Source organism: Anabrus simplex, chromosome 8 (genome assembly GCF_040414725.1).
Source record: "Anabrus simplex isolate iqAnaSimp1 chromosome 8, ASM4041472v1, whole genome shotgun sequence".
Classification (NCBI taxonomy): domain Eukaryota; kingdom Metazoa; phylum Arthropoda; class Insecta; order Orthoptera; family Tettigoniidae; genus Anabrus; species Anabrus simplex.
The window spans coordinates 90,349,791-90,377,644 of NC_090272.1; the positions used below are offsets into that span (position 1 = coordinate 90,349,791).

General features: G+C 38.6%; 1 protein-coding gene across 1 annotated transcript; it reads right to left on the reverse strand.

The window, feature by feature from the left end:
- Positions 1 to 27,840, reverse strand: LOC136879306 (histone demethylase UTY-like). Its single transcript, XM_067153126.2, has 3 exons — positions 27,424 to 27,840; positions 280 to 346; positions 1 to 198 (listed from the first exon to the last, which is right to left on the reverse strand). The coding sequence occupies exons 1-3, from the start codon at positions 27,489 to 27,491 to the stop codon at positions 1 to 3; spliced, it is 333 nt and encodes a 110-aa protein (XP_067009227.1). The 5' UTR covers positions 27,492 to 27,840.
- Positions 27,841 to 27,854: the final 14 nt, after the last annotated feature.

Below are 27,854 nucleotides of genomic sequence, written 5' to 3' on the forward strand. Positions count from 1 at the left end.
TTAGGACAAATTAAAATGTGGATTATACTCGCCTGCTGTATAGTTGTCAAGTAAAAGATGGAAATGACCCAGTTTGCAGTATGTCTTTGGGTCAATGGTTATTTCCTTCATAGCAGCAGCTTCATCCTTCTCCAGGTGCTTGGCCTGCTCCTTCTCACTGTGAGCTTGGATCAGCATTCGTTCCAGATATTTTACTGCCTGTATATGAGAATGGGCTTTAGAAACTGGAAACAACATCTATAGAAGACCTATTGTACTTCACAACAAAATTACACAAACCTTCAGAACTAATTCTTTCTTCTTGGCTTGTTCTGGTGCATTGAGCTTCAGGAAACCAAACTGACGACTGAAAACAAAAAAATTAACTTGCAATGAAGATGCTAGAAATCCCTAGTTTAAATCAACACATTCTAACTATATTAACGCTAGGTTGCCCGAGGGTGATCTATATACACCAGAGGTTCCAAAATAATTTCCAGCTGGTGCCTCACTTTGTAAGCTCTGCAAATCCCATGCCTGTTCTCCACAAACTATTATTACTAGAGCCTGGATGTTTAGACACTTAAAATAGTCCAAATAGGCAAGCAAAGTATGCAAAACAGGCACTTCAAATTTTAAGAAGTCAATCTAAAATAATATCAATAATTATAATGCTTATATAAGAACACAGCAATGAACATTTTTATCTATTACACACTAGCAGAAGCCATTTCTTCAAAATATCAGTGTTCCAACTCACACACCTACCAGATAGTAGATTTTCCCCCCCTCAAATTCTCCACATTTAAACCCCTATCAGACAAAATAGTATTTATTGTTGAATAAAACAGTTTCACTAATGTCATGGGAGTGTATTCAACAGTCATTTAATAGGCTCAGGTAGCCATGGAAATTCTGTGAACATCACTTTATTTACAAGGGTTGGAGAAATTGTGATCAACTGTGATCAGCTGATATCTCACTGTTACCAGCAATGACAGCCAATATTACATTCTTAGATGAGAGAAGAAAATTAGAACAGAACAATAATTACACTACATTCTGAGAAATGGATCATATCAAAATAGCAGGGTAAAGTGAATAAATATATATCAATTTATAGCTTTAAAAGAAAAAAAAAAAAAGGCACTGTCTTATAAAACGCAGCAAGGGCTAAAATAGGCTGTACCATTTCCAAATATGTCAACACATGTTTATCTTCAAAAAACTCTTTCATAATATCAACCGAGCAAAAAAATGACATTCTGCCGAACATCCCTGCTTTAGCTATAGACTTAACAAATACTTGAACTCAGAAACTCCTGAAAATAATGTACAGTATACAAGAGGATTTCAAAATTTACAATTGTACCACAACTAATTTTAACAAAAACTAGGATGTGTGGCTGTTATTAAAATCATACATCGGCGCCTCCAAAAACCCGTAAAAGTAGTTAGTGGGACGTAAAGCAAATAACATTATTACAATAAAATCATACATCAACAAAGTGCCAACATCAAGATGCTGCTTTAAACCCAAAGTGTTAGCCTGAAGAGATGCTTATGTAAACATGTAACTGAATAATTTACATTCACATTTAAAATATACCTGAAACTAAAAACAAAAATTTGCCTTTATGAATTGAACCTCTATCGAACAACAATTGTACACCCATAACATAAATGTTTCTACATTTCTAAACAATTTTCAACAATTTATAAATAAAAGTGATTTGATACAATATGACTATGTTCTTTCAAGAACAAAACATGTGATTTTGTTAAGAAGGATTCCATACATCGCAGTGTCAACTCGGTTAATGTAACATAACCTGACTGAAAAGCTTCAAGTTACATTAACTGAAAGTATGGCTTCCTTCTTTAAAAAAAAAATTAAAATACATATCTTCCATATTGCTGTGCGACGTGTAGTCCTCTTCCAAATTGTTGCCACAACCCATTTCAGGACATCGGTCTGGTTAAAGAGTGCTCCGTGCTTCACTGCCCCTGGGACACCATTCAGTTGTCACTCCTGTCCATTTCAGGGGATTCATTCTTCCTACATGACATGCTCAACTCCACTTTTGAACCCAGATTTCTCTTCCAATGCCAGTAACTCCAGTCTTGAACGTGATTTTAGTGTTTTGCAAACGGTCTTTCAGGAAAATTCATGGCGAACTTATTTCCATTCTTTTCTGGTAAACACTCACTTCATTTGACTGTCTAAGACCAAGTTCAAGCACCATATGCAAGAACATACAATACACATATATGCTGAATTTGTCCCTTTTGATGTTCATAAGAAAATAATTTATGAGGGTAAAATTAATCACTAATACTGACACCAAGCATTTCCTATTCTCATTCCGATCTGTTTATCTTGTCTGTTAAGGATTGAAAGGGCCTGACTCTCATAGACATAGTCTTTTACATATTCCATACAGTTACCACTGAGCAAGAGAGAAAGATGAACAGACTTGATCAAGGTCAGTAAAAGAAGAAACAATCTGGAATGGAACAGAATTAGGCCCTATAAAAGAAGAAAATAATTAGAAAAGAGAAGAAGAGGAAGAATGGAAATGTGGAGAAGTACCATAAAAACTGAAGCTAGATAAGAGGAAACTGTGATGATTGTAACTTTCGCAACATCTGATCCGACTTTTAACCAAACCATTGAAGATGGAAGAAACATTAAAGCTCTTGTAGTGTAGGATACCTGAGGTCAAGAGAATCAACAGTAAGTATGATGACCCGTAATGATCAAATATTACAGACACCAAACTTCAAATGCACTGCCAATCACAAATAATACTCAGCATACTGTACAGTTCATTGCTGACTCTGAAACAACTTATGAAGAGTTGACCCAATGAAAAGCAAACTTTGTATAATAAAATTTACAAACAAATCACTTTAAAATTATTTCTTTCTGCTAGCGATTTGTAATGTGGGAAACGATGTGGAAAGGAATGTGATCGTAGCGGGGGATCTCAATTTACCAAATGTCAATTGGGAAGGTAATGCGAACGACAGGAAGCATGGCCAACAAATGGCAAATAAGTTAATATGGGAAGGACAGCTGATTCAGAAAGTGATGGAACCAACCAGAAGGAAGACTATTCTGGACATGGTGCTAGTAAAACCAGATGAGCTCTATAGAGAAACCGAAGTAATAGATCCCACTGGTGTCTGGTTGGCCATTTTTGTTCTGTACTTAACATCTCTTCAACACGTACTAAATGTACGTAACACGACCTAACAAGTTGAAAGTCGGTTTCGATTAATAGATGGCATTAGTGATCACGAAGCTGTTTTTGTTGTAGTTAAAAATAAATGTGATAGAAATGAAGGTCTTAAAAGTAGGACTATTAGGCAGTACCATATAGCTGATAAAACACGCACAAGGGAGTTTCTAAAAAGTAACTATGATTGGTGGAAAATAAAAAATAAAAATGTAAACAGACTCTGGGATGGTTTTAAAGCAATTGCTGAGGAATGTGAAAACAGGTTTGTATCTTTAAAGGTGGTAAGGAATGGTAAAAACCCACTACCTATATTATAACAGAGAAATAAACAGACTAAGGAGGTGCAGATTAGAAAGAAACAGTTAGAAATGGCTGTGGAAGTAAGGAGAAATTGAAGGAACTTACTAGGGAATTGAATCTAGCAAAGAAGTCAGCTAAGGATAACATAATGGCAAGCATAACTGGCATTCATACACATTTTAGTGAAAAATGGAAGGGTATGTATAGGCACTTTAAGGCAGAAACAGGTTCCAAGAAGGACGTACCAGGAATCATTAATGAATAAGTGGAGTGGATATGTGAGGATCTTTAAAAGGCAAAAGTATTCAGTGCGCAGGATGTATTGTTGGTTACAAGGATAATGTTCAGATAGAGGAGGTGACTAATACTAAAAAAGTATAAAAATTTACCTAGAATAACATGGGCATTTACAATAAGATACAAAATTTGAAAACTTGAAAAGCAGCTGGAATTGATTACATTTCTGGGGATATACTAACGACAATGGTTTGGGATATAGTAACATATATGAAGCACTTTTTTGATTATTGTTTGCATGAAGGAGCTATACCAAATGAATGGAGAGTTGCTATAGTGGCCCCTGTGTATAATGGAAAGGGTGATAGACATAACACTGAAAATTACAGGCCTGTCAGTTTGATGTGCATTGCATGTAAGCTTTGGGAAAGCATTCTTTCAATCAATACTGATCTGCATTTAGGGCAGTCACTCAGGTGGCAGATTTCCTGTCTGTCGTTTTCCTAGCCTTTTCTTAAATGATTTCAAAGAAACTGGAAATTTATTGAACATCTCTTTTGGTAAGTTCTTCCAATCCCTAACTCCCCTTCCTATAAATGAATATTTGCCCCAGTTTGTCCTCTTGAATTCCAACTTGTTATTAGTTTTACATCATAATAACTACTATTACAGTTTTGGAGAAACTGAGGTGACAGAATTTTGCTCCACAGAAGTTATTTTACGTTCTGGTAAATCTACCAACACACGGCTGGAGTAGCAGCTTCAAATACCACTGCACAGCACCAGGATCTACTGTGTGAGCTAGTTAGCCTGGCTGCCAGTGGTTTCAGCGACAATGTAATAGGAAAAGACATTAATTAAGGTTCAGCTCCAGCAGTTTTCTGGTGTGAAAATAGGAATCCATGAAAGTAATGTTAGGAATAGCATTAAGAAGAAAAGACTGCTATTCTACGACACATTTTAAGGATGCCAGATAAACAACTAACAAAAAGAATATGTAATTTCATCACACCAAAGTCAACAAGGCTGAGGTGGTGAAAAGGACATGAGACAGATCAGTATCCCAGAACGTAAACTTAAGGACAGGATCACAAAGGAGGAACTCTACTTGATGAGTAAAAGAACACTCTGGCTGATGGGGTCAAGAAATACTGGGAGGAAGTCAAAGCCAGGAGAAATGTAAGATCTAGACACTGAAATGAAATGTCAGGCTCCATGGCTAACAGGTTAGCGTGCCTGCCTTCGGTCACAGGGGTCCCGGGTTTGATTCCCGGCAGGGTCGGGAATTTTAACCATAACTGGTTAATTTCACTGGCACGGGGGCTGGGTGTATGCGTCATCTTCATCATCATTTCACCCTCATAACGACGCGCAGGTCGCCTACGAGCATTAATTCAAAAGACCTGCATCTGGCGAGTCGAACAAGTGCTCGAACACTCCCGGCACTAAAAGCTATACGCCATTTAATTTCATTTACTGAAATGAAATTGTGCTTTTTTTCCTAGTGGCTTTACGTCGCACTGACACAGATAGGTCTTATGGCGACGATGGGATACGAAATGCCTAGGAGTTGGAAGGAAACGGCCGTGGCCTTAATTAAGGTACAGCTCCAGTATTTGTCTGGTATTGGTTTTCTATCACACGGTCAAAACAGGCTCAACTCAATATAAAAGAAGAAAACCCAAAGCAAACTCCATGGCACTACAACCCTTGAAGGGCCTTGGCCTACCAAGCAATCGCTGCTCAGCCTGAAGGCCTGCAGATTATGAAGTGCCGCGTGGTCAGCACAACGAATCCTCTCGACCGTAATTCTTGGCTTTCTAGACCGGGGCCGCTATTTCACCATCAGACAGCTCCTCAATTCTAATCACGAAGGCTGAGTGGACCTCGAACCAGCCCTCAGGTCCAGGTAAAAATACCTGACCTGGCCGGAAATTGAACCCGGGGCCTCTGGTTAAGAGGCATGCACGCAACCCCTACACCACGGGGCCGGCATATAAAAGAAAACGTTATGTATTTAAGCACTCTGAATAACTTCCATTCATTTTAAAACATACCGAAAACAACAATTTTATAACTCACTAGTACATAAGCCGGTCCTCGACAGTCAATATTACTATCTATAAATTACTGTAATTGTAAATTCTAAATGGATTATTAATATATCTTATGAATAAAAGTTACACTTTCCAGGTTTCATATGGCATTCCAATGGAACCAATACAGTTATTATAGTATTTTCTTACAAACCATATAGAGTGCAGCTGTAGCTCGGAGTTGTACTTTGACGTCTGTGGATCTACATTCTCTTGAGACAGCTACATACAACTGTCCAAAACGAATCATCAACAGTGTCATATACCCTCACTACATATGAACACTGCGGAGAGGTTTGGAATTTCATCCAGGCTTTTGGCACGCATTCTAGTGATTAGAAATTGTATAACAACAGCACCTCTACCCTGGTGGCCAACATTCTGATGGTCAAATTATTTTCAACAGAAGGGACTCGAACCAGCTAACCATATTGTCAGACCATACAGAACTGATGCATTACTATGGCCACCAGATAGGCTGCTCTTCTGGTACTTATTGACGGAGACAAGCCCCAGAATGGAGAAAATGATTCATTAATTTTATTCAGTATATTTCACTGATGCATTGTTCTCGTAACCCATAACCAGTACCAGTTTAAGTCTCTCAAATGTTCCCGTTTTCTCTATATGTCTGCGAAGGTAACAAAACTCAGGATGTACGTAGTTTGAACTAGTAGATATAGCTGTGGACCCACATCATGTGACAATAACTTTGCTGATAGAAACGTATTTTTCTTTAAAAAAAGTACTAAACTCGTGGTCATGAGAGGTTCATTGTATTTTTCTTGTGGAGAAGACATAAGAAACTATAACTGGTACACATTTCAGCAGTTAAAACATTCTCGTTTTCTCAATAATACTGTGAATGACAGACAAAAGGGATTTTATATATATATACTAGCCCTTATGCCCATCGTTGACAGATTAGCTTTCATAATTGGAACAGTAATGCCATCAAGCGGAATGAGGGGCAACGGAAGAGACAGAACATATTTTGATTAACAGTAGACAATGTAATGTTAATCACTTTTATGAGCTTTGGACATTGTAGACTATCACATTTAGTTTAATTGCTTCATTCTTCCAGTGATATTTCTTCATGCTTTTCTCCTCATTTTGATAGTCATCTTCATTATCTTCATGATGAATAGGAGCTAACGACCCTGCAGTTTTGCAGCTTATAAAACAATCTTGCCATAAAACCGTTTAATTTTTTACTTCAATAAATGAGTTATAAGTTCAAAACTGAAATTGTGTCATAAAGATAACAATGATGAAAATGATACTGAAAATTTTATTTTGGGGGTATTTACTCATGTCAGAAGACTACTTAACATATACATACATAATCATTATAGACTGTTATGCCTTTCAGCGTTCAGTCTGCAAGCCTCTGTGAATTTACTAAAAGTCGCCACAATCCTCGATTTTAACTAGTGTTGTTGTTGGTTTTTTCTGCTAGTTGCTTTACGTCGCACCGACACAGATAGGTCTTATGGTGACGATGGGACAGGAAAGGGCTAGGAGTGGGAAGGAAGCGGCTGTGGCCTTAATTAAGGTACAGCCCCAACATTTGCCTGGTGTGAAAATGGGAAACCACGGAAAACCATCTTCAGGGCTGCCGACAGAGGGGTTCGAACCTACTGTCTCTCGAATACTGGATACTGGCCGCACTTAAGTGACTGCAGCTATCGAGCTCAAACCACTGGCGTCTTGGTCTACCTCTACTTCTCTTTCCCTCCATAACAGAGTCCATTATTCTCCTAGGTAACCTTCTTCCTCCACTCACCTCACATGACCCCACCACCGAAGCCGATGTGTGCATACAGCTTCATCCACCGAGTTCAGTCCCAAATTAGCCTTTATATCCTAATTCTGAGTATCCTCCTGCCATTGTCCCCACCTGTTTGTACCCGCAATCATTCTTACTACCTCCATGTCTAACTTATGAATAAGATATCCTGAGTCCACCCAGCTTTCGATCCCGTAAAGCAAAGTTGGTCTGAAAACAGACCGATGTAAAGATAGTTTCGTCTGGGAGCTGACTTCCTTCTTAAAGAATACTGTTGATCGCAACGAGCTCACTGCATTGGCTTTACGACACCTTGATTCAATCTCACTTACTATATTACCATCCTGGTAGAACACACAACCTAAATACTTGAAATTATCGACCTGTTCTAGCTTCGTATCACTAATCTGATATTCAATTCTGTTGAATTTCTTACCTACTGACATAAATTTAGTCTTCGAGAGGCTAATTTTCATACCATACACATTGCACCTATTTTCAAGTTCCAGGATATTAAACTGCAGGCTTTCGGCACAATCTGCCATTAAGACCAAGTCGTCAGCATAGGCCAGACTGCTTACTACATTTCCAAATAACTGAATCCTCCCTGCCATTTTATACCTTTCAGCAGATGATCCATGTCAACTACGATCAGCAAAGATGAGAGATTACAGCCTTGTCTAACCTCTGTATATACCCTGAACCAAGAACTCATTCTACCATCAATACTCACTGAAGCCCAATTGTCAACATACATGCCTTTGATTGATTTTAATAATCTACCCTTAATTCCATAGTCCCCCAGTACAACGAACATCTTTTCCCTCGGTACCCTGTCATATGCTTTCTCTAGATCTACGAAACATAAACACAACTGCCTATTCCTCTCGTAGCATTTTTCAATTATGTGGCGCATACAGAAAATCTGATCCTGACCGCCTCTGTGGTCTGAAACCACACTGGTTTTCATCCAACTTCCTCTCAACGACCGATCGCACCCTCCCATCCAAGATGCCAGTGAATACTTTGCCTGGTATACTAATTCATCCCTGCCTTCCCACTATACTTCACCATTTCAGGCCTAATTTCATCTATTCCTGCTGCTTTATGACAATGGATTTTATTTACCATCCTTTCCATTTCCTCAAGCGTAATTTCACCAACATCATTTTCCTCCTCCCCATCAGTTTGGCTGTTCGCAACATCACCAGGATGATTTCCTTTTACATTGCGAAGATGTTCAAAATATTCCCTCCACCTCTCCAGTGATTCCCTGGGATCTATTATGAGTTCACATGAATCACTGAAAACTCTGTTCATTTCATTTTCCCCCTCCCTTCCTAAGATTCTTTATACCAGAAAGGTTTCCCTGCTGCTTGACCTAGCCTTATTAGGTTATTACCAAAATCTTCCCATGACTTCTTTTTGGATTCAATAACTATTTGTTTCTCTCTGTTTCTGTCATCTACGTACAAATCCCTGTCTACCTCGGCCCTTCTTTGGAGCCATTTCTGATAAGCCTTCTTTTTACGTTTACAAGCTGCTCTCACTTCATCATTCCACCAAGATGTTCGCCGCTTCCGATCTTTACACACACTTGTTCCTAGACATTCCCTTGCTGTTTCTACGACAGCATCCCTGTATGCCACCCATTCTCTTTCTATATCCTGAACCTGCTTACTGTCTACTGTTTGAAACTTCTCACTAATTATATCCATGTACTTCTGTCTAATTTCCTTGTCCTGGAGATTTTCTACCGTTATTCATTTGCAGACAGATTTCACTTTCACTACCCTAGGCTTAGAGATACTTAGTTCACTACAGATCAGACAGTGGTCTGATTCATCAAGAAATCCCCGGAAAACTCGTACATTCCTAACAGATTTCCTGAATTCGAAGTCTGTTAAGATATAGTCTATTATGGATCTGGTACCCCTAGCCTCCCATGTGAAGCGGTGAATAGCCTTATGCTTGAAGAATGTATTCGTAACAGCTACACCCATACTGGCACAGAAGTCCAGCAAATGCTTCCCATTCCCATTAGCATCCATACCTTCCCCACATTTACCAATCACACTTTCGTATCCTTCAGTTCTATTCCCAACTCTCGCATTGAAATCGCCCATTAGCACTATTCTATCCTTGCCGTTGACCTTGACCACGATGTCACTCAATGCTTCATAAAACTTGTCAACTTCATCCTCATCTGCACCCTCACATGGTGAATACACCGACACAATTCTAGTCTTAATTCCTCCAACTGACAAATCTATCCACATCATTCGCTCATTTACGTGCCTAACAGAAACTATGTTGCATGCAATGGTATTCCTGATAAAGAGCCCTACCCCAGACTCTGCCCTTCCCTTTCTAATACCCATCAAGTACACTTTATAATCTTCTATCTCTTCCTCATTATATCCCCTTACCCGAATATCACTTACTCCTAGCACATCCAGATGCATCCTCTTTGCTGACGCAGCCAGTTCTACTTTCTTTCTTTCTTCCATAAGCCCCATTAATATTGATAGCTCCCCCATCGAATTCCATTTCGTTCGCCAAGTTGTTTTCAAGGAGTCCCTCGCCTGTCAAACGGGAGTGGGACTCCGTTACTCCCATAGGTCCGAGGCTTGCTTAATATGTTCTGAGCTCGGTAAATTCATGAAGCAGGATGCTACCCTACTTGCACATAGTCCAAGTGAGGATCTCTCCTCTAACGGGTTATTGACCACCAGTGAATTGCATAGTCCTAGCCGCCTGAGCACAAGGTGGGCCACGACTCGGAATATGTCCGAGATGCCCACTCCCATTCCATAGCAACTGGTATCCCGACTCTCAGGACCACTTTCTAGGCCACTCAGCCGTTGCCCATGTTTCACGAACTAGGACGTGCTACAGCAACCACACCTGCAGTTAAAATAAAATAATAAAACTATTTACAAAAATTAACAAACAAAGGAAACTGATCAAATTTACTGTACATCTAGATGGTGTTTTTCCAAAACTGAGCTACACCTAGGGCACTGTCATCAGCAAGCATTAAATCTTGCTCTGAGCATGAAAATGGGCAGAGAGGACATATGCACATATGGTTCACTTTTTGTTCTTCACCGCAGTCGCACTTGCTGTCCTCTGATGTGAAGCCCCATAACTTAAGTGAGGGCTTAGCCCTGCCTACACGAGTTCTTAATCGGTTAAAGCAGACGTCATCACGTAGTTGCTCTAGGGAGCCAGTGTACCTTGCTCTGCTCGGGACGGGTGTTGGTCACGTGACAAGAGAGCAGCGGAGAGGCGGGTTGCATACCGATACCGTATTATACTTGCCACTTGGAAATGTTACCATATGAACAACAGCTATAATAATAATAATAATAATAATAATAATAATAATAATAATAATAATAATAATAATAATAATAATAATTTGCAGCATGGATCATATGAGACGGACAGGACACAGATTATGGAGTATAACAGGACAAGAAAATTATTCATTAACAAAGGAGATATACAGCCGTGTGCAATATGTCCTGAATAAATATATTTTCACGATTAACTGAAGACTTGGGACACCGTACATTTACCAAAAAGAAATACAATTTATGTGATTTGTACACATTCTTTGTACTCTCATTAACATACATTTCAATATTTGTATGGTATTTATGACTATGACAACAAATGAAACACACGAACTGCTGTACTCCTCCTTGGGCTCGTTTAGATAGTATTGTATCAATGTTTGGTACCATCGTTTGCATACTGGCAAGTTGCAAAACACATTATTTTCAGGTTTTCATCGGTGAGCCTACTTCTCTGTCTAGATTTACAAATCTTCATTAATAAAAACATATGTTCACATAAATAAGTTGATCCGAATATACTTACAATATGAGCATTAAATGTGTACACTCTATGAAATCTCTCCCATGGTAAACAAACATAAAATTCAGTCAAACTATTTGTGTTTGCAAACCTTACATTTGAGTATCCCACTGTAAGTCAATCAGTTCTTGCAGCAGTTCTGGTCTAACAGTTTGCACATCCACTGAGAAGGGCACAGCAAACACCTGCAGATCCTTTTCTAATGCCTGAATGTCATGAAACCTACTCTCATAGTGACATTAAAACTTCTTTATATTATTCTAATATTTTTTTAATGTGATTCCATATTTTATTACATATTAAACATTTTGCTGTGTTATTTTCTTGAACTATTAAATACTCTTTTTCCCAAGAAGGTTTGAAACTTGTTGGCATCGATGGCCTACGCTGTGCTGAAATCTCTTCCATAGTAAATGCAACATTAACCAACTAGATTTGAACGCCGTGTGGTGTGAAGATAAAAACGGAGACACACTAGTGTCACCTCTCATGAATTCACGCGTATTGTGTCACAATCTAACCTGTCCAGAAAAATATGGTATACCTTTGCGCCTTTGGCCTGCAGTATGTACTGAGTCATGCACTTCCCCTATTTGCTCGCTAAGCTGTTCTCATTCCTCGAAAGCGGGGAGCAAACTGGCTCCAAAGGCATTTCGCTCTCGATTGACAATGCCTGGGTTAAGGGACCTCCAAACACCCCAGTCTTCATTATAGCCAGCCGGATGATGTTCACGCGGCTTCATCCAGTCTCACTGCTTAGATTTCCACAAGGAAAGTCTTGTCTTATCTGGTGGTCCTTTCCAGGGCTTTGATGTCTGGAGGAAACGTGTGCTGGATTTCAGCCTAGATTGAGATTGTTGATGACCAAACAGTGGGTGAGCTTCAATGTTCTCAACCTTCAGTCGTTCTTGATCACCAGTGACTTCTCGACGAATACTTGGAGGTGCAACGCCAGCAAGACAGTTGGCCTCTAGCTTCTCAACAGCGGTAGGTTTTAGGCATCCTGTGATTAACCTACAAGCTTCATTCAGGGCAGAGTCCACACTCTTGGCATGGGATGATCTATACCACACAGGGGATGCATATTCTGCAGCAGAGTAACACAGAGCCAATGCAGTGGTTCAAAGAACTTATGGCTTTGCACCCCAGTTGGTACCTCTCAGCTTCCTCAGGATATTGTTTCTGGCACAAACTTTGTTTGATGTTGAAACAGTGTTTTCTGAAAGTGAGGGATCGGTCCAGTGTTACCCTTAGGTACTTTGGGGTGAAAGAATGTTCCAAGAGGGTTCCATTCCAGGAGACATGTAGTTTCCTTGATGCCTATCTGTTCTTGAGGTGGAAAGCACAAAGCTGAGATTTTGACGGATTCAGCATTAGGATGTTAGCCTTGTAATATGTGCCTAATTCTTTCAGAGCGCAGTCAAGAGCGAGTTCTACCTCTTCAAAAGTTGCACTCTGGCAGACTAGCGCAAGGTCGTCTGCATAGTTGAAACTTCTTGCTTTGTTAGGGAGTGGTTGGTCATTGGTATAGATATTAAATAGCAATGGAGCCAGTACACTTCCTTGGAGCAATCCATTTTTCTGTGATCTCCATCTGCTGACTGAAAATCAAATAGGGGTAATTTGCTGTACTCCTAAATTCTCTTTAATGAATATCCATGACAACTGAGTGATATGTTCCTCTTCTTTGTAAATTGTTTAGTGTTGCTTTAAAAGAGTAGGTTGTGATGTTGAGATATTTTTTTAAGAAAAGACACTTAACATAATATTCTTTGGCCAAAAAATGTGGACACAATTTTATGGCATAAAAAATATTTACAAATACCATTTCTTCTTCTTCTTCTTCTTGCGTTCCGGCCTTCTAAGGACCACGTTACAATTTCAATTGTTCCTCCTTAGTTGTTCTTTCCTTTTTTTTCCAGTATTCTTTCATTGTTTCACTGTGTTTCTTTTTCCTGTCTTCAGTCCACTTTGTGCCTGTTTTCTTTTCCTTCCTCCCTTGGAATCCTTCCATTTGTAAGACTTTCTTCCTAAAAATCTTTCTTTCCATTTCATTTATGTGATGTTGAAATATGTGCCAAAAACAGTATTAAATATTAAACCATGACGAATATAAAATCAAGTGTGAGGACTCAGCCATTATAGCATGATAGTTTGTGGTTCCGCCACTGCAAGCACTGCAAGCGACTATATCCAACACATGCTCCGGTAGTTCCGGTAAGACGGGTATAGAAAAGTGCGGGAGACGTTATTGTGCGAGATATTTAAGTGAATAATTTGAATTTTCTTTGCGTTCAGTTCCTAAACTCTGTTCACTTCGAGTTGTGAACTTCAAGCATGTATCTTATTTGGCTTGATTAATGTAATAGTTCAGCATGTTGTACTGTTTTGCGCCTGGCTGTAAGTCAGGCTATGGTAGAATACTTGATGATATGCAATATTTTTCACCACGGAAGGATAGAAATCAATTTTAAAAATGGGCCAGAGCTATTCCACGGATGAATACTGAGTTAACGCGTAATAGCAGAATTTGTCATGTTCAAATCCCTGATGATTTGATAGTAAACTCAGATAATTTTATAGTGAATGGTGAAAAAGGGGATATCTCTGGTGTGAGATAGAAGTTACGTCCAGGAGCAGTGCCTCACATTTTCCCTAATTTGCCACCAAATCTTTACGCAAGCTTTCGGAAGTCCAGTAACTGACAAGTTGAGTTGGTAAGTAGAGCATTACCTTTAAACAGTTCACGGGCGTTTGTCTTAGTATACTGGGAGTTTTGTGCTATTTATCTGTAACCTGAGCTTTCCGCGACATGTGATGAAGGCCATAGCTCTTATTCCCATGTATGATTTTTTCCATTGTACACCGCCGTGGTATTTTAATTGGAATCTCTCATTGTTTTTTAAAAGACAGTGTATATGCTTATCAGTTACTAAGTAATACGTTTCCTCTGGCTTCATTCCTAAGACCAGCTGATCGGTACTGTGGAACTTGCCCACTCGAGCGCTGCCTGACGAGGCGCGCTTGAACTCGAGGAGTCCTCACACTTGTTCTTATATTCGTCATGATTAAACTGATGTGTCTCATCATGTGTATTTTCAGTATACAAAATTTATTTTAATTGGTGTAACATTTTATTATATTTTTCTTTGCAAAGTGGTTCAGTGTTGCACCAATTCAGACAGATTATTATTATTATTAAATAATAATAATAATAATAATAATAATAATAATAATAATAATAATAATAATAATAATAATAATAATAATAATACTGCACGTCAACTTTGACATTCCCTTTTACCAGATGGCAGAACAGACCTGATCTCTGTTGAGTGACTTGTGGATGAGCTTTAATCAATTTTGTCGGGTAAACACCAAATATCTTTTACTTGCTGACATTGTTCAACGTATCAAACAGACTTTCTTCCACCCTTAAAAACTCTGATTACCCCTGTCAGGTTTGAAACCGCGACCTTGGGATCCACAGAGGGAGCACTGTTATGTTGGTGTTAAACCATGAAACAGCTTGGCCCATTGTCACTTTTTCTCCTGATGTAAAAAAATTTGAACGGTACTTACAACTGTGAGAAAAGTGGTAACAATTGCATATGACAATTTGAACAAGTGTCATATGTAAAATAAATATAGTAATGATGAGCTCCTAACAGAGTGGGAGGTTATGCGTTTTGATTGCCAACCAGCAAAATAAATAAATACATACATAAATCTTTAATATAGACTGTTATGCCTTTCAGCATTCGGTTTGCAGACCTCTGTGAATTAACTTGATTAAACACCTCCACAAACCCCATATTTGCAACTAGCACTGTGGCTTGGTTTAGTCCCACACCTCACATCAATAAACCATTAAAAACAAAGTCTAAACCATTGCCACCTTGGTCTTCCTCTTCTTCTTTTGCCCTCCATAATGGAGTCTTATAACTTTCTTAGGAAGCCTATTCTCCTCCATTTGCCTTACATGACCCCACCACCAAAGCTGTTATATGCGTACAGCTTCATCCAAAGAGTTCATTTGGGAGATTGTGGGTACAAACCCCACTGTCAGCAGCTCTGAAGATGGTTTTCCGTGGTTTCCCATTTTTCACACCAGGTAAATGCTGGGGCTGTACCTTTATAAAGGCCACGGCCGCTTCCTTCCCAGTCCTAGCCCCTTCCTCTCACATCGTCGCCATAAGACCTATCTGTGTCGGTGTGACGTAAAGCCAATAGCATCCAAAGAGTTCATCCTCAACTTAGAATTTGTCTCCTCGTACCTTCCTGTCATTGTTCCCACCAGCAATTATTCTCACTACTTTCATGTTACTTCACTGCCATGACAGCAAAGCCAGTCTGAAAACAGATGGATGTAAACAGAGTTTGGTTTGAAGCTGACTTGTTTCTTACAAACTCATAATTGTGAGCTCATGGAATTAGCTTTGCTGCACCTTATGATCTATGGAAGTGTAAAAACAAACCGGAGTGAAAATGATGATGTCTTCTTTTTCATATTGCAAAGGTGAAGTAGGAAGTAGATGAGATAAATATTTCTATCACTTACTAAATGTAATAACATGCAGCATTCAAACAAAGGAGGATACCCGACTGACGGAAAAAGACTGAAAAAGACATTCAGTGGTATGGCAGCAGAGGAGGAAGTCAAAAGTTAAAAAGATGAAAGTCTGGAAAGTTGTTGGTGTAGACAAAATAATAAAAAGTAGTTTGACCTTTGGGATAGCAATGGAATACACCCGGTTCAAGCATGTCTGGATCGGATTCAGGAGATGGAGGATTCAAATCCCACAGTCGGCAGCTCTGAAGATGATTTTCCATTGTTTGCCAATTTCTCACCAGGCAAATGCTGGGGATGTACCTTAATTAAGGTCATGGCCGTCCCATTCCTAGCCTTTTCCCACCCTTGCTCACCGAAAACCTTTGCTGTGTTAGTGCAATGTTAAACCACCGGCCAAAAAAAAAAAAAAAATGTAGGGCCTATATAAATAAATAAATAAATAAATAAATAAATAAATAAATAAATAAATAAATAAATAAATAGTGTGTCTGGAAAGAGAAACAGGTCTCAGAAGATTGGTAAAATAAAAGTCTGGTAAATGAAGGTAAGTTACTGGAAAAGAAACTGACAGAAGCAATGTATTTTAATGCTGTAGGCCTATTTATACCAACTCCCAAGTAGGCACCGTAGGATGACTTGAAATTTAAACAAGAGAATACTGCCTTGTACTCTTTATAATTTTGTGTGCAAGAGAGGTAGAACAAAGATAAACCAGTTACATCTCTTAATGAGAGAGAGAGAGAGAGAGAGTGTGTGTGTTATAGGTTAAAAAAAAGAGAAAAACAATAATACGGGTTGGATGAATTGAATTCTGCCACAATGAAGGAGGGAAGTATAAATGGACGTGAAAGACCCAAGGACAGACCTGATGAAGAACAGCATGCAGCAAAGGAGCCTGGTGATGGATGGAGAGTGGAAACCAGGGACAATGATGAGCTGATCTTCTGTATGGCAACAATCTACCAGAAAGGATTATACTACAACAATTTAAGAGTTTCATTAATCAGTATCCAAGGTCAAGTATTTGTTAAGGAAATGACTTGTGGAAAATCAGATGAATGAGGATCAGTGTATATTTAGACCATATAAATTTAGTAAGTATGAAATGTTATAAGAGGAAAAGACAGGTGAGTTTATAACTTATATCCTTTAAGTCTGAAAATTATGTCTTGCACAGTACCAATAGATCTTGACAGATTGTGGTATGGTACTAAAGGTAAATTAAAAGTAATTAAAGCATTGAAATGATAGCTGCATAAACAACACAAGTCCATTTTTTAACTAAATTTAGTGCTGTACTGCATTCGTATATAGTAGATGCATAAATACAGAGCAAGTGACTGTGCGGTTTGGGTCATGAAGCTATTAGCTTGCATTTGGGAGATAGTGGGTTCAAACCCCATTCTCGGCAGCCCTGAAGATTGGTTTCCATGGTTTCACATAGGCAAATGCTGGGGTTGTACTTTAAATCAGGCCACTGTTGCTTCCTTCCCACTCCTATCCCATCATCACCGTAAGACCTATCTGTGTCAGTGTGATGTAAAGCAGATTGAAAAAAAAAGAGATGCATAAATAAAATGAGTTTTTGTATTTTTCAATGGGTAAGCTTGTACATTCATTTTCATATTCTTTATAAAAACTTTTTAATACATTTTTATAAATAACTGTAAGGCTCTTCAGTCTACCGAAACTTTGACATACAATATTAACGCATTACATTCCGCAAGAACACTAGATCTCTGACGAGGTCGTAGCTAATTAGCTCTCAACAAGCATAGCTGAAGAAGAACTAATGTGATAATGTTTTGTAAACCCACATTGCTAAGCCATTTCACTTTTGTGATGGTGAAGAACGTTAATTTCATACTACATACGAAAACAAATTGGTCTGATTTTAAAAAAAAAGGTATTCATTTTATATACTTGGATAATGTATGATAATTCATTAATTAATTCACATATATTATCATTATAGACTGTTATGCCTTTCAGCATTTAGTCTGCAAGCCTCTGTGAATTTACTAAACGTCGCCACAATCCTCGATTTGCAACTAGTGTTGTGGCCTCATTTAGTTCTATACCTCTTATCTTTAAATCGTTAGAAACTGAGCCTAACCATCGTCGTCTTGGTCTACCTCTACTTCTCTTACCCTCCATAACAGAGTCCATTATTCTCCTAGGTAGCCTATCCTCCTCCATTCGCCATTCATATCTGTTACTTCTAACTTATGAATAAGATATCCTGAGTAAACCCAGCCTTCGCTCCCGTAAAGCAAACAGACCGATGTAGGGATAGTTTCGTCTGGGAGCCGACTTCCTTCTTACAGAATACTGTTGATCGCAACTGCGAGCTCACTGCATTAGCTTTACGACACCTTGATTCAATCTCACTTACTATATTACCATCCTGGGAGAACACACAACCTAAATACTTGAAATTATCGACATGTTCTAGCTTCGTATCACCAATCTGACATTCAATTCTGTTGAATTTCTTACCTACTGACATCAATTAAGTCTTCGAGAGGCTAATTTTCATACCATACTCTTTGCACCTATTTTCAAGTTCCAAGATATTAGACTGCAGGTTTTCGGCACAATCTGCCATTAAGACCAAGTTGTCAGCATCGGCCAGACTGCTTACTACATTTCCACCTAACTGAATTCCTCCCTGCCATTTTATACCTTTCAGCAGATGATCCATGTCAACTACGAACAGCAAAGGTGAAAGATTACAGCCTTGTCTAACCCCTGTAAGTACCATGAACCAAGAACTCATTCTAGCATCAATTCTCACTGAAGCACAATAGTCAACATAAATGCCTTTGATTGATTTTAATAATCCACCTTTAAATCCATAGTCTTTTCCCTCGGTACCCTGTCATATGCTTTCTCTAGATCTGTAACTGCCCAATCCTCTCGTAGCATTTTTCAATTACCTGGCGTATACTGAAAATCTGATCCTGACAGCCTCTCTGTGGTCTGAAACCACACTGGTTTTCATCCAACTTCCTCTCAACAACTGATCGCACCCTCCCTTTCAAGATGCCAGTGAATACTTTACCTGGTACACTAATCAATGAGATACCTCGATAGTTGTTGCAATCCTTCCTGTTCCTTTGCTTATAGATAGGTGCAATTACTGCTTTTGTCCAATCTGAAGGTACCTTACCAACAATCCATGCTAATCTTACTAATCTATGAAGACATTTCATCCCTGCCTTCTCACTATAATTCACCATTTCAGGTCTAATTTCATCTATTCCTGCTGCTTTATGACAATGGAGTTTATTTACCATCTTTTCCACTTCCTCAAGCGTAATTTCACCAACATCATTTTCCTCCTCCCCATCAGCTTGGCTGTTTGCAACACCACCAGCGTGATTTCCTTTTACATTGAGAAGATGTTCAAAATATTCCCTCCACCTCTCCAGTGATTCTCTGGGATCTATTATGAATTCACCTGAATTACTCAAAACACTGTTCATTTCCTTTTTCCCTCCCTTCCTAAGATTCTTTATACCAGAAAGGTTTTCCTGCTGCTTGACCAAGCCTTTCCACGTTATTACCAATATCTTCCCACGACTTCTTTTTGGATTCAATAACTATTTGTTTCGCTCTGTTTCTTTCATCTACGTATAAATCCCTGTCTGCCTCGGCCCTTGTTTGGAGCCATTTCTGATAAGCCTTCTTTTTACGTGTACAAGCTGCTCTCACTTCATCATTCCACCAAGATGTTCACCTTTTCCCATCTTTACACACAGTTGTTCTTAGGCATTCCCTTGCTGTTTCTACTACAGCATCCCTGTATGCCACCCATTCACTTTCTATATCATGAATCTGCTTATTGTCTACTGTTCGAAACTTCTCAATAATCATATCCATGTACTTCTGTCTAATTTCCTTGTCCTGGAGATTTTCTACCCTTATTCGTTTGCAGACAGATTTCACTTTCTCTATCCTAGGCCTAGATACTTGGTTCACTACATATCAGATAGTGGTCTGTATCATAGAAAAATCCCCAGGAAACTCATACATTCCTAACAGAGTTCCTGAATTCGAAGTCTGTTAAGATATAGTCTATTATGGATCTGGTACCCCTAGCCTCCCATGTGTAGCGGTGAATAGCCTTATGCTTGAAGAATGTATTCGTAACTGCTAAACGCATACTGGCACAGAAGTCCAGCAAATGCTTCCCATTTCCATTAGCTTCCATATCTTTCCCACATTTACCAATCACACTTTCGTATCCTTCAGTTCTATTCCCAACTCTCGCATTGAAATCGCCCATTAGCACTATTCTATCCTTGCTGTTGACCCTGACCACGATGTCACTCAATGCTTCATAAAACTTGTCAACTTCATCCTCATCTGCACCCTCACATGGTGAATACACCGACACAATTCTAGTCTTAATTCCTCCAACTGACAAATCTACCCACATCATTCGCTCATTTACGTGCCTAACAGAAACTATGTTGCATGCAATGGTATTCCTGATAAAGAGCCCTACCCCAGACTCTGCCCTTCCCTTTCTAGCACCTGTCAAGTACACTTTATAATCTCCTATCTCTTCCTCGTTATCTCCCCTTACCCGAATATCACTTACTCCTAGCACAGCCAGATTCATCCTCTTTGCTGACTCAGCCAGTTTTTCTTTCTTTCTTCCATAAGTCCCATTAATATTGATAGCTACCCATCGAATTCCATTTCGTTCACCAAGTTGTTTCCAAGGAGTCCCTCACCTGTCAAATGGGAGTGGGACTCTGTTACTCCCATAGGTCCGAGGCTTGCTTAAAATGTTCTGAGCTCAGTAATATTCTCCTGAAATAATAATCTTTTGTAATAAGCTTTTTGTTAAACTATAAGGTGTGATACTGTAAATAGAAGTAATAAAACAAGCTTTTATTTGGAAATAAATATGATAATATGCCTTTATATAAATTTCTGTTTTAAATATTCTATTTAGCAATAACACCAGTTCATAAAATTAAGAAAATTGCAAAAAATAGTAATAAATAACATCACTCTGACTTTTATGACAAAAGTACTCCATGTTAATACCGGTACTGTATTGCATTAATTAAAGATACAAATGCATTAACAGTTCAGGTGATAAAGTGTTTTATGTCTCTACTGTAAAATTTACTTTTCTGGACTAATATTGTTCATGCAACTATTGATTCATTCATGCTATCAATCAGGCTGCAGTGAAATTTGATGGTAAAGTGAGTGCATGGATCAAAATTGTTAGGTCTTGAGTAAACTTGTTGGTAAGGGATTGTAAAGGAGTCTCGTTGTCAGGTCCGCTGTGCTTACTCTCCTTGTGCCATCAACTGACTTCAACCTTGTTTTCTCAAAGGTTTCCCTGGTCCTCGTATAAAAATGTTTAAATTTTAAGTCCTCTAATTTCAGCATCAAGACATGTGAAGTTTATATAAAGCAACAACAGTAACCCTTCCAGCATTTTTGAGGAAAGGAAGACCACTTTATACAAACATGTCTCACTCAAGGACGAAGATTTCATAACGAACTTGGACATCAACATATTTTTGTGTGTTCTAGCATAACATACAATCATCTCCAACCTTATTCTCACCATTAGTGTTTTAACTATATGTGTCAATTTTTGCATTTACATTTTTTAGCTGAAGATGTGCCATATTTTAGGAACGAAATATGCACTACACTTGCAGTTAAGTAGTTAGACATTAAGCTGGATTATGTTTGTATTTTCATAAACTTGCTATAGAAACATTAAGTACTGGAAGGTGGGATTCTTCTTTCAACCTTAGTTGAATATTAATTGACTCAAAGTAGCTAACAATGTCAACACAGGTACTTGTTAAGGAAACAGGCTCCTAGACCTTAAGGGCAGTCTCATATGTAGGCCTATATAAGTCAGTCATATATTTAGCCCCCACCAAAAGTAAGGAGGACTATTCAAGTTACAATAGAAGGCAGTAGGGTTACGATGTAGTCTTCCCTGCAATGCTCGTTGCATCCTACTTTTAAATTGTCAACAATTACAATGCTGCTCTATGTTAAAGAAAATTTAAAAAATTATCAGTGAACAGGGGCTAACATATAACATAGGACCATAATATCAGGAAGATGTCCAGCTCCATGGCTAAATGTTAGCGTGCTGGCCTTTGGTCACAGGGGTCCTAGGTTTGATTCCCGGCAGGGTAGGGAATTTTAACCATAATTGGTTAATTTTGCTGGCACGGTGGCTGGGTGTGTGTGTGTCGTCGTCTTAATAATTTCATCCTCATCACAACGCGCAGGTTGCCTACGGGAGTCAAATCAAAAGACCTGCATCCGGCGAGCCAAACTTGTCCTCAGACACTCCCGGCACTAAAAGCCATATGCCATTTCATTTCATCGGGAAGATGATGATGATGATGTGTGTTGTTTAAAGGGGCCCAACATCTAAGAACATAGGCTCCTAATGGCTTACCATGGATGACAAGATATGATAATTAAAATTTTAAAATGTATCTACTGACTAGAATTTAAAACAAATGATAATGAACAATGATTGTGAGTTTAAAACAATCAGTGGATCTAATTTGCAATGTCTTATTTCTGGTAAAATGATAGATGATAGATTATGGTAGAATAAGACAAACACAAACTAAAACAGAGTCAATTTAATAAAATGTAGTAAACAACAATATAAAGACTAATATGAAACAATACGTTTATATGCGATAAAATAAGCCACTATCCCTCATAAAACGGACGACGAGGTCTGTCAACTGCTCATTATCTTTCAAGATGAGGGAGATGGTACTCGGGAGTTTCAGATTACAGCGCAGATCGACCAGGTCCACGCACTCCGTAAGGACGTGTACCATGGTAAGGTGATCGCTGCAAGTAAACACCAGAGGGGGGTCTCCTTTCAGTAAATAGGAGCGTTACTATTCCATGGCCAATCTGAAGACGACATAATACCGCTGCTTCACTCCAAGAAGCCTGAAGGAAAGTCCTCCATACCTTTGTTGTTTCTTTTATCGCTCTCAGCTTATTTGGAAGTGAAGTAGCCTGCCACTCCATCTCCCAATGCGACATAATCAAATGTCTCAGCTGAGAGCGAATATCACTTGTTGGAACCTTGTAAGGCAACGGGGGCAATGTAACAGCCTCCTTGGCAGCTTTATCAGTCAACTCATTTCCCCTCTACACCCATGTGGCTTGGGAGCCACATAAACGTTATTATGGTGCCGGCATCCTAACACTGAGCCAGCAGGTCCTGGATCCGCTGCACCAGAGGGTGCTGAGGAAAACATCAATAGACTGTAGCGAGCTCAAAGAGTCGGTACACAGCAGAAAGTGCCAGTGCTCATCGGACGGCATGCACCACAGAGCTTCACAGACAGCATAGAGCTCTGCTGTGTACACACTACAGGTTTCCGGGAGAGCAAAAAGAAGCCTATCATTGTCAACAACAAACGCACATCCCACTTTCGTTTCTGCCCTCGAACCATCTGTGTAAATGACGAGTGAATCTGGATACCAGCCAACAACGGACAGGAAGAGCCTGCAATAAATAGAGGGGTTCGTGTTTTCCTTTAGGCCAGTGTGCAGATCCAGGATTATTTCAGGTTGTCGTATTATCCATGGAGGTACCCCACTTGGTTGTCTGACAAGACAGGGAACCGAAGGTACATCAAACAATCTGTGACTGCTATCCAAGCGTATTCCAACCAGGTGCATTGCTCGAGGATAAGCAGCCTACAGCTGATGGTTTCCATTGTGGAATACGCAAGGATACCTCGGGTGAAGTGGTATCTGTTGCAAATTTGCAGCATTGGACAGAAGCATTTGCTGGTACCTCAGGTGTAAAGGCGGCACACCAGATTCAGCGAGCAGGCTAGCAATGGGGCTTGTACGAAAAACTCCCGTTGCCAACGTAACCCCACTGTGGTGGATGCTATTCAGTTTCACAAGGACGCTTTGCCCTGTTGATCCATATGCTGCACTGCCGTAGTCTAACCTGGATGAAATATGTAGAGCCCTGTGCGGATATACAAAATAATATCCGCATCCACACTTCCTTCATTTGCACCCGCATCCGCGAATGGTTATCCGCATCCACAAAATGGTTATCCGTGGATAATTTAAATATTTAACTACAGTATATTACACCCAAGGTACTGAAACTGATAGATCTGTTAACATAATACAATAGTCCTGATCATACAGTCACAGGTTTATGAGGGATTTTCTCTTGCGACAACTACTGACGTACTGACCTTTGTTTCTTCCTTCCTTCCATTAATTGCGGGCAGGAGCCAGTTAGGCTTAGGTTAGATTTACGGCTTTTAGGTCTCAGGGCTCTTTATATATCACAATTCTCCCATACCAATGTAAAGGGTTGCCTAACCACAAGCAAAAATAAGAGTATACCTAAGTGAAAATTAATAAGCGTCTTTATTGAGAAATTATCAGCAAAATTATTCGCACTGCCATACAATTTGTATCCGCAAAGACAATAACTTTGCGGATATCTGCATCCATGCAGGGCTCTAAAAATGTGTCCTATAAAATCGTAAGAGCACCATGCGGTCTGCCCCCATACCAGCGAGAGACACAATTTGGAAACTATATGTTGCACCTATTCTCCTTCTTCCTGACCTTTCCCCAATTACCTGCAGTCAATTAAACAGGTACAAATGCAAATGTAAAAGATCTACCAATTCAATGCAGCATATAGGCCTATTCAGATAAAATTATTGCCTGACAGCAAGTACTAGTACATGTTTCATCCTATTATCGAACATCTTCAGCTAATCCCATTAGTACTAAACCACTAACACTAAAATATTAAAAGAACAGTGGCATAAAATCTATGGGAATCTAGTGTGTGACTCATTAAAATCTGAAACGAAACATCAAATTAAAATATGAATAAAAAGATCATCTATCAAGTCGTAAGATCATATATATTCTGGCAAGCTAATCACTTAAGTCTTAAAATTGTTCTTTGATGTGTTTATACACAAGGTCTTGATGTGGTGAAATCCAAATTGTGTCACATATAACAAAATGCATAAAAACGTTTAAAATTAGGATATACATCCACCTTTGCCATGGATTAGTCTTATTTAATGTTGCGGTGAACTTCAACAAGGAACCACTGAACCTTTTGGATACTGAGGTTTTGCTATTGACAACTGTAGGCCTATATGACACTTAAATCGTGTGAGGTTCTCCGCTGGCCCTGTTGGAACTTCTCAGGCTGGTCTACAGCCTTGTTATAATGCGACTGGTGGAGCTTTTAAATTTGCATTTGTACATGTTCAGTGATGTCAACACGGAACCAAAATGAAATTTTTAATATGTAATGGGGTCAATTAATCAAAGTTAAAATGCTAAATCCAGCCAGCAATCAAACTCAGGACCTTCCAAATTGAAGGCCACTATGTTGATCATTCAGCCATGGAAGTGAACAAATATTGTAGGCCTACCTACTTTAAGACAGTAAAACTGTGTATTGTACTACCAGTGCCTGCTAGGGAGTTTCCAATATTTAAAAAAATTTATAAAAAAAAAAAAAAAAAAAAAAAAAAAAAGCAAATTGAGACAGTAACTAAGTGAAATAGGGTTTTAGAGGTTTGTATTAGAAATACAGTATTGCAGTTGCAGTGAGTCATGTGTTGTTCTCTTATACCTGTCTCAGGCTTCCTATCTATTGTATCTTTGCTGATAACCTCAGAAGTTTCAGCAATACAGCAGGATTATGACTAAAAAACCCTCAGAAGTTAAGTCAAGATCAATGGGAACAAGGCTAGTTGTGTGCACCAATGAAAACTCCTTAACTTTCCTCTCATACTGGATTCCCACAAACTTAATGCTGGTCTCTTACATCGATGTACTGGATGTGTACTACATAATCTTTGGATTTCATACCCCCTTTCCTATTTTTTCATACCCTAACTAAATTACCTTTCACATATATTCACTTGCCAAAAAAAAAAGATGTCATCACTAGGAACAAGGTCTCGTGAAGCCTGGTTGATATACATGAATGTTTCATGGTTCAATTGGTTCAATATTATACGGTACATATCCAACATTTTGAGAACTTTAAGATAATTTAAGCATAAATGTGGTATATACTTACAGTATTCCTTTTATAGTTTAATAATGGTACAGCCTCAGCCACCAATTTTTAGATCAGAGGTGATGTCACAGCAACGAAAATGCAATTCTATTTGATGGTTCCTAATTTAATTTAATTTTGCAGCTCACACCGAGTGCGCCACCACATGCACACAATAATGATACAAAGTGCCAAGATTTTTGATAACCCAGCAAAACTCTACTGTGACCTCAGTTGGGACCAAATCTGCATGCTTGGGATAATGAGTCAGATGCTCAGATGCTCTACAGCTTATATACCAGTAAAACAATACTGCTTCATGGAATGTTAAAGACATGGCAATCAATAAAGACTTCACAAATTTTTTAACGAAGTCGATGAAACAACTTTTTAAGGAAAACCTGCTTACACAATAATGTCATTTAAATCAGTTTTGAACTAACATAATATACCAGTAATACAAGTCTGCAGCGTACATTACGAGAAGTGTAATAATAAAAGTAACTATAATAATATTACTACTACTGACATGAATTTGTTGCAGAAATAAGCATTCATAATTTGGTATTTTCACGCCATAAAATGGATCAATTCGTCAGATTAACCCATATTCCATTAGATTAACCAACTAATTTTCTCACTAACAACCAACAAAACATTCTACCAAAATATATGCTGTATATGCATAGGCTTAAACTGAATGGAAATTACTGATTGAAGTCTACTAACCTAACTCTCATTCGGTCGCATGTGACATATTACAATTAGAAATAATGAATAGAATAGAAAATATATTAATCTGTAAGCATGAATTTTGATAACTAGGGCCTACAGGCAAATAAATTCAAGACAGATCCCATCAATTAAAGAACACCAATTTTCTAATGTTCTATCTGACTGCTACTAATGTACACCCAAGATGAAAATAAATAAACAGAGAATTATTGGCCTGACCTTATTAGCACTTAATTAGGAATTGTATTTGATATAAACGATGATGATCTACATTTATTCTATACGTTCAATATCAGCAATTGCATATGTAATACATGGATTTTGGACCCGTTAGTAGCTGATATGAAAGTATAATGACAGAATACGTAAAGATAAGGATATATTAATACATATCATTATTTACATTATGTAATAAATTTATATTTTATAGGAATCTACTGATCTAGCAGATGATCAGAGGCCATGTTGTTTACCTGTCAAGTTCCGACAGCACCTGCAATTCTTGGTTTGTTAAGTTGATGTCGTCGGGTTCCTGTGCCATTTTCTAGGTTACTAGTGAACTACATAAATTTTTATCATTGAAACCACTGCTACAGATACCGTTTCAAATTTCACTTTCACTCAAAACAACAAACACTTTCACTAATAACCACAAACCAATTCCGAAGAATATCCACGCGCCTACTATTCCCAGACAGAGGTTTTAAGGGATTGTCGGAATCAGTACATTAAATGTCGTGAATAATTTTTATAAAGTACAAGTCATTGAAACATCACGGGTGTAGTTTCACTACGAAGGAATTTTAAGTAAACACTATGTTTATATCTACTTTTGTAAATGAGACAAGAATATATTAAGAATAAAAATTTAATGCTAAATTGCTGAAGGTCACTCGTACTGGAG

Coding starts and splice junctions, on each gene's coding strand:
- LOC136879306 (XM_067153126.2), bottom strand. CDS start 27,491: ATGGCACAGGAACCCGACGACATCAACTTAACAAACCAAGAATTGCAG. Junction 347..27,423: donor GTGCTGTCGGAACTTGACAG/GTAAACAACATG, acceptor TTTTGTTTTCAG/TCGTCAGTTTGGTTTCCTGA. Junction 199..279: donor AGAAAGAATTAGTTCTGAAG/GTTTGTGTAATT, acceptor TCTCATATACAG/GCAGTAAAATATCTGGAACG.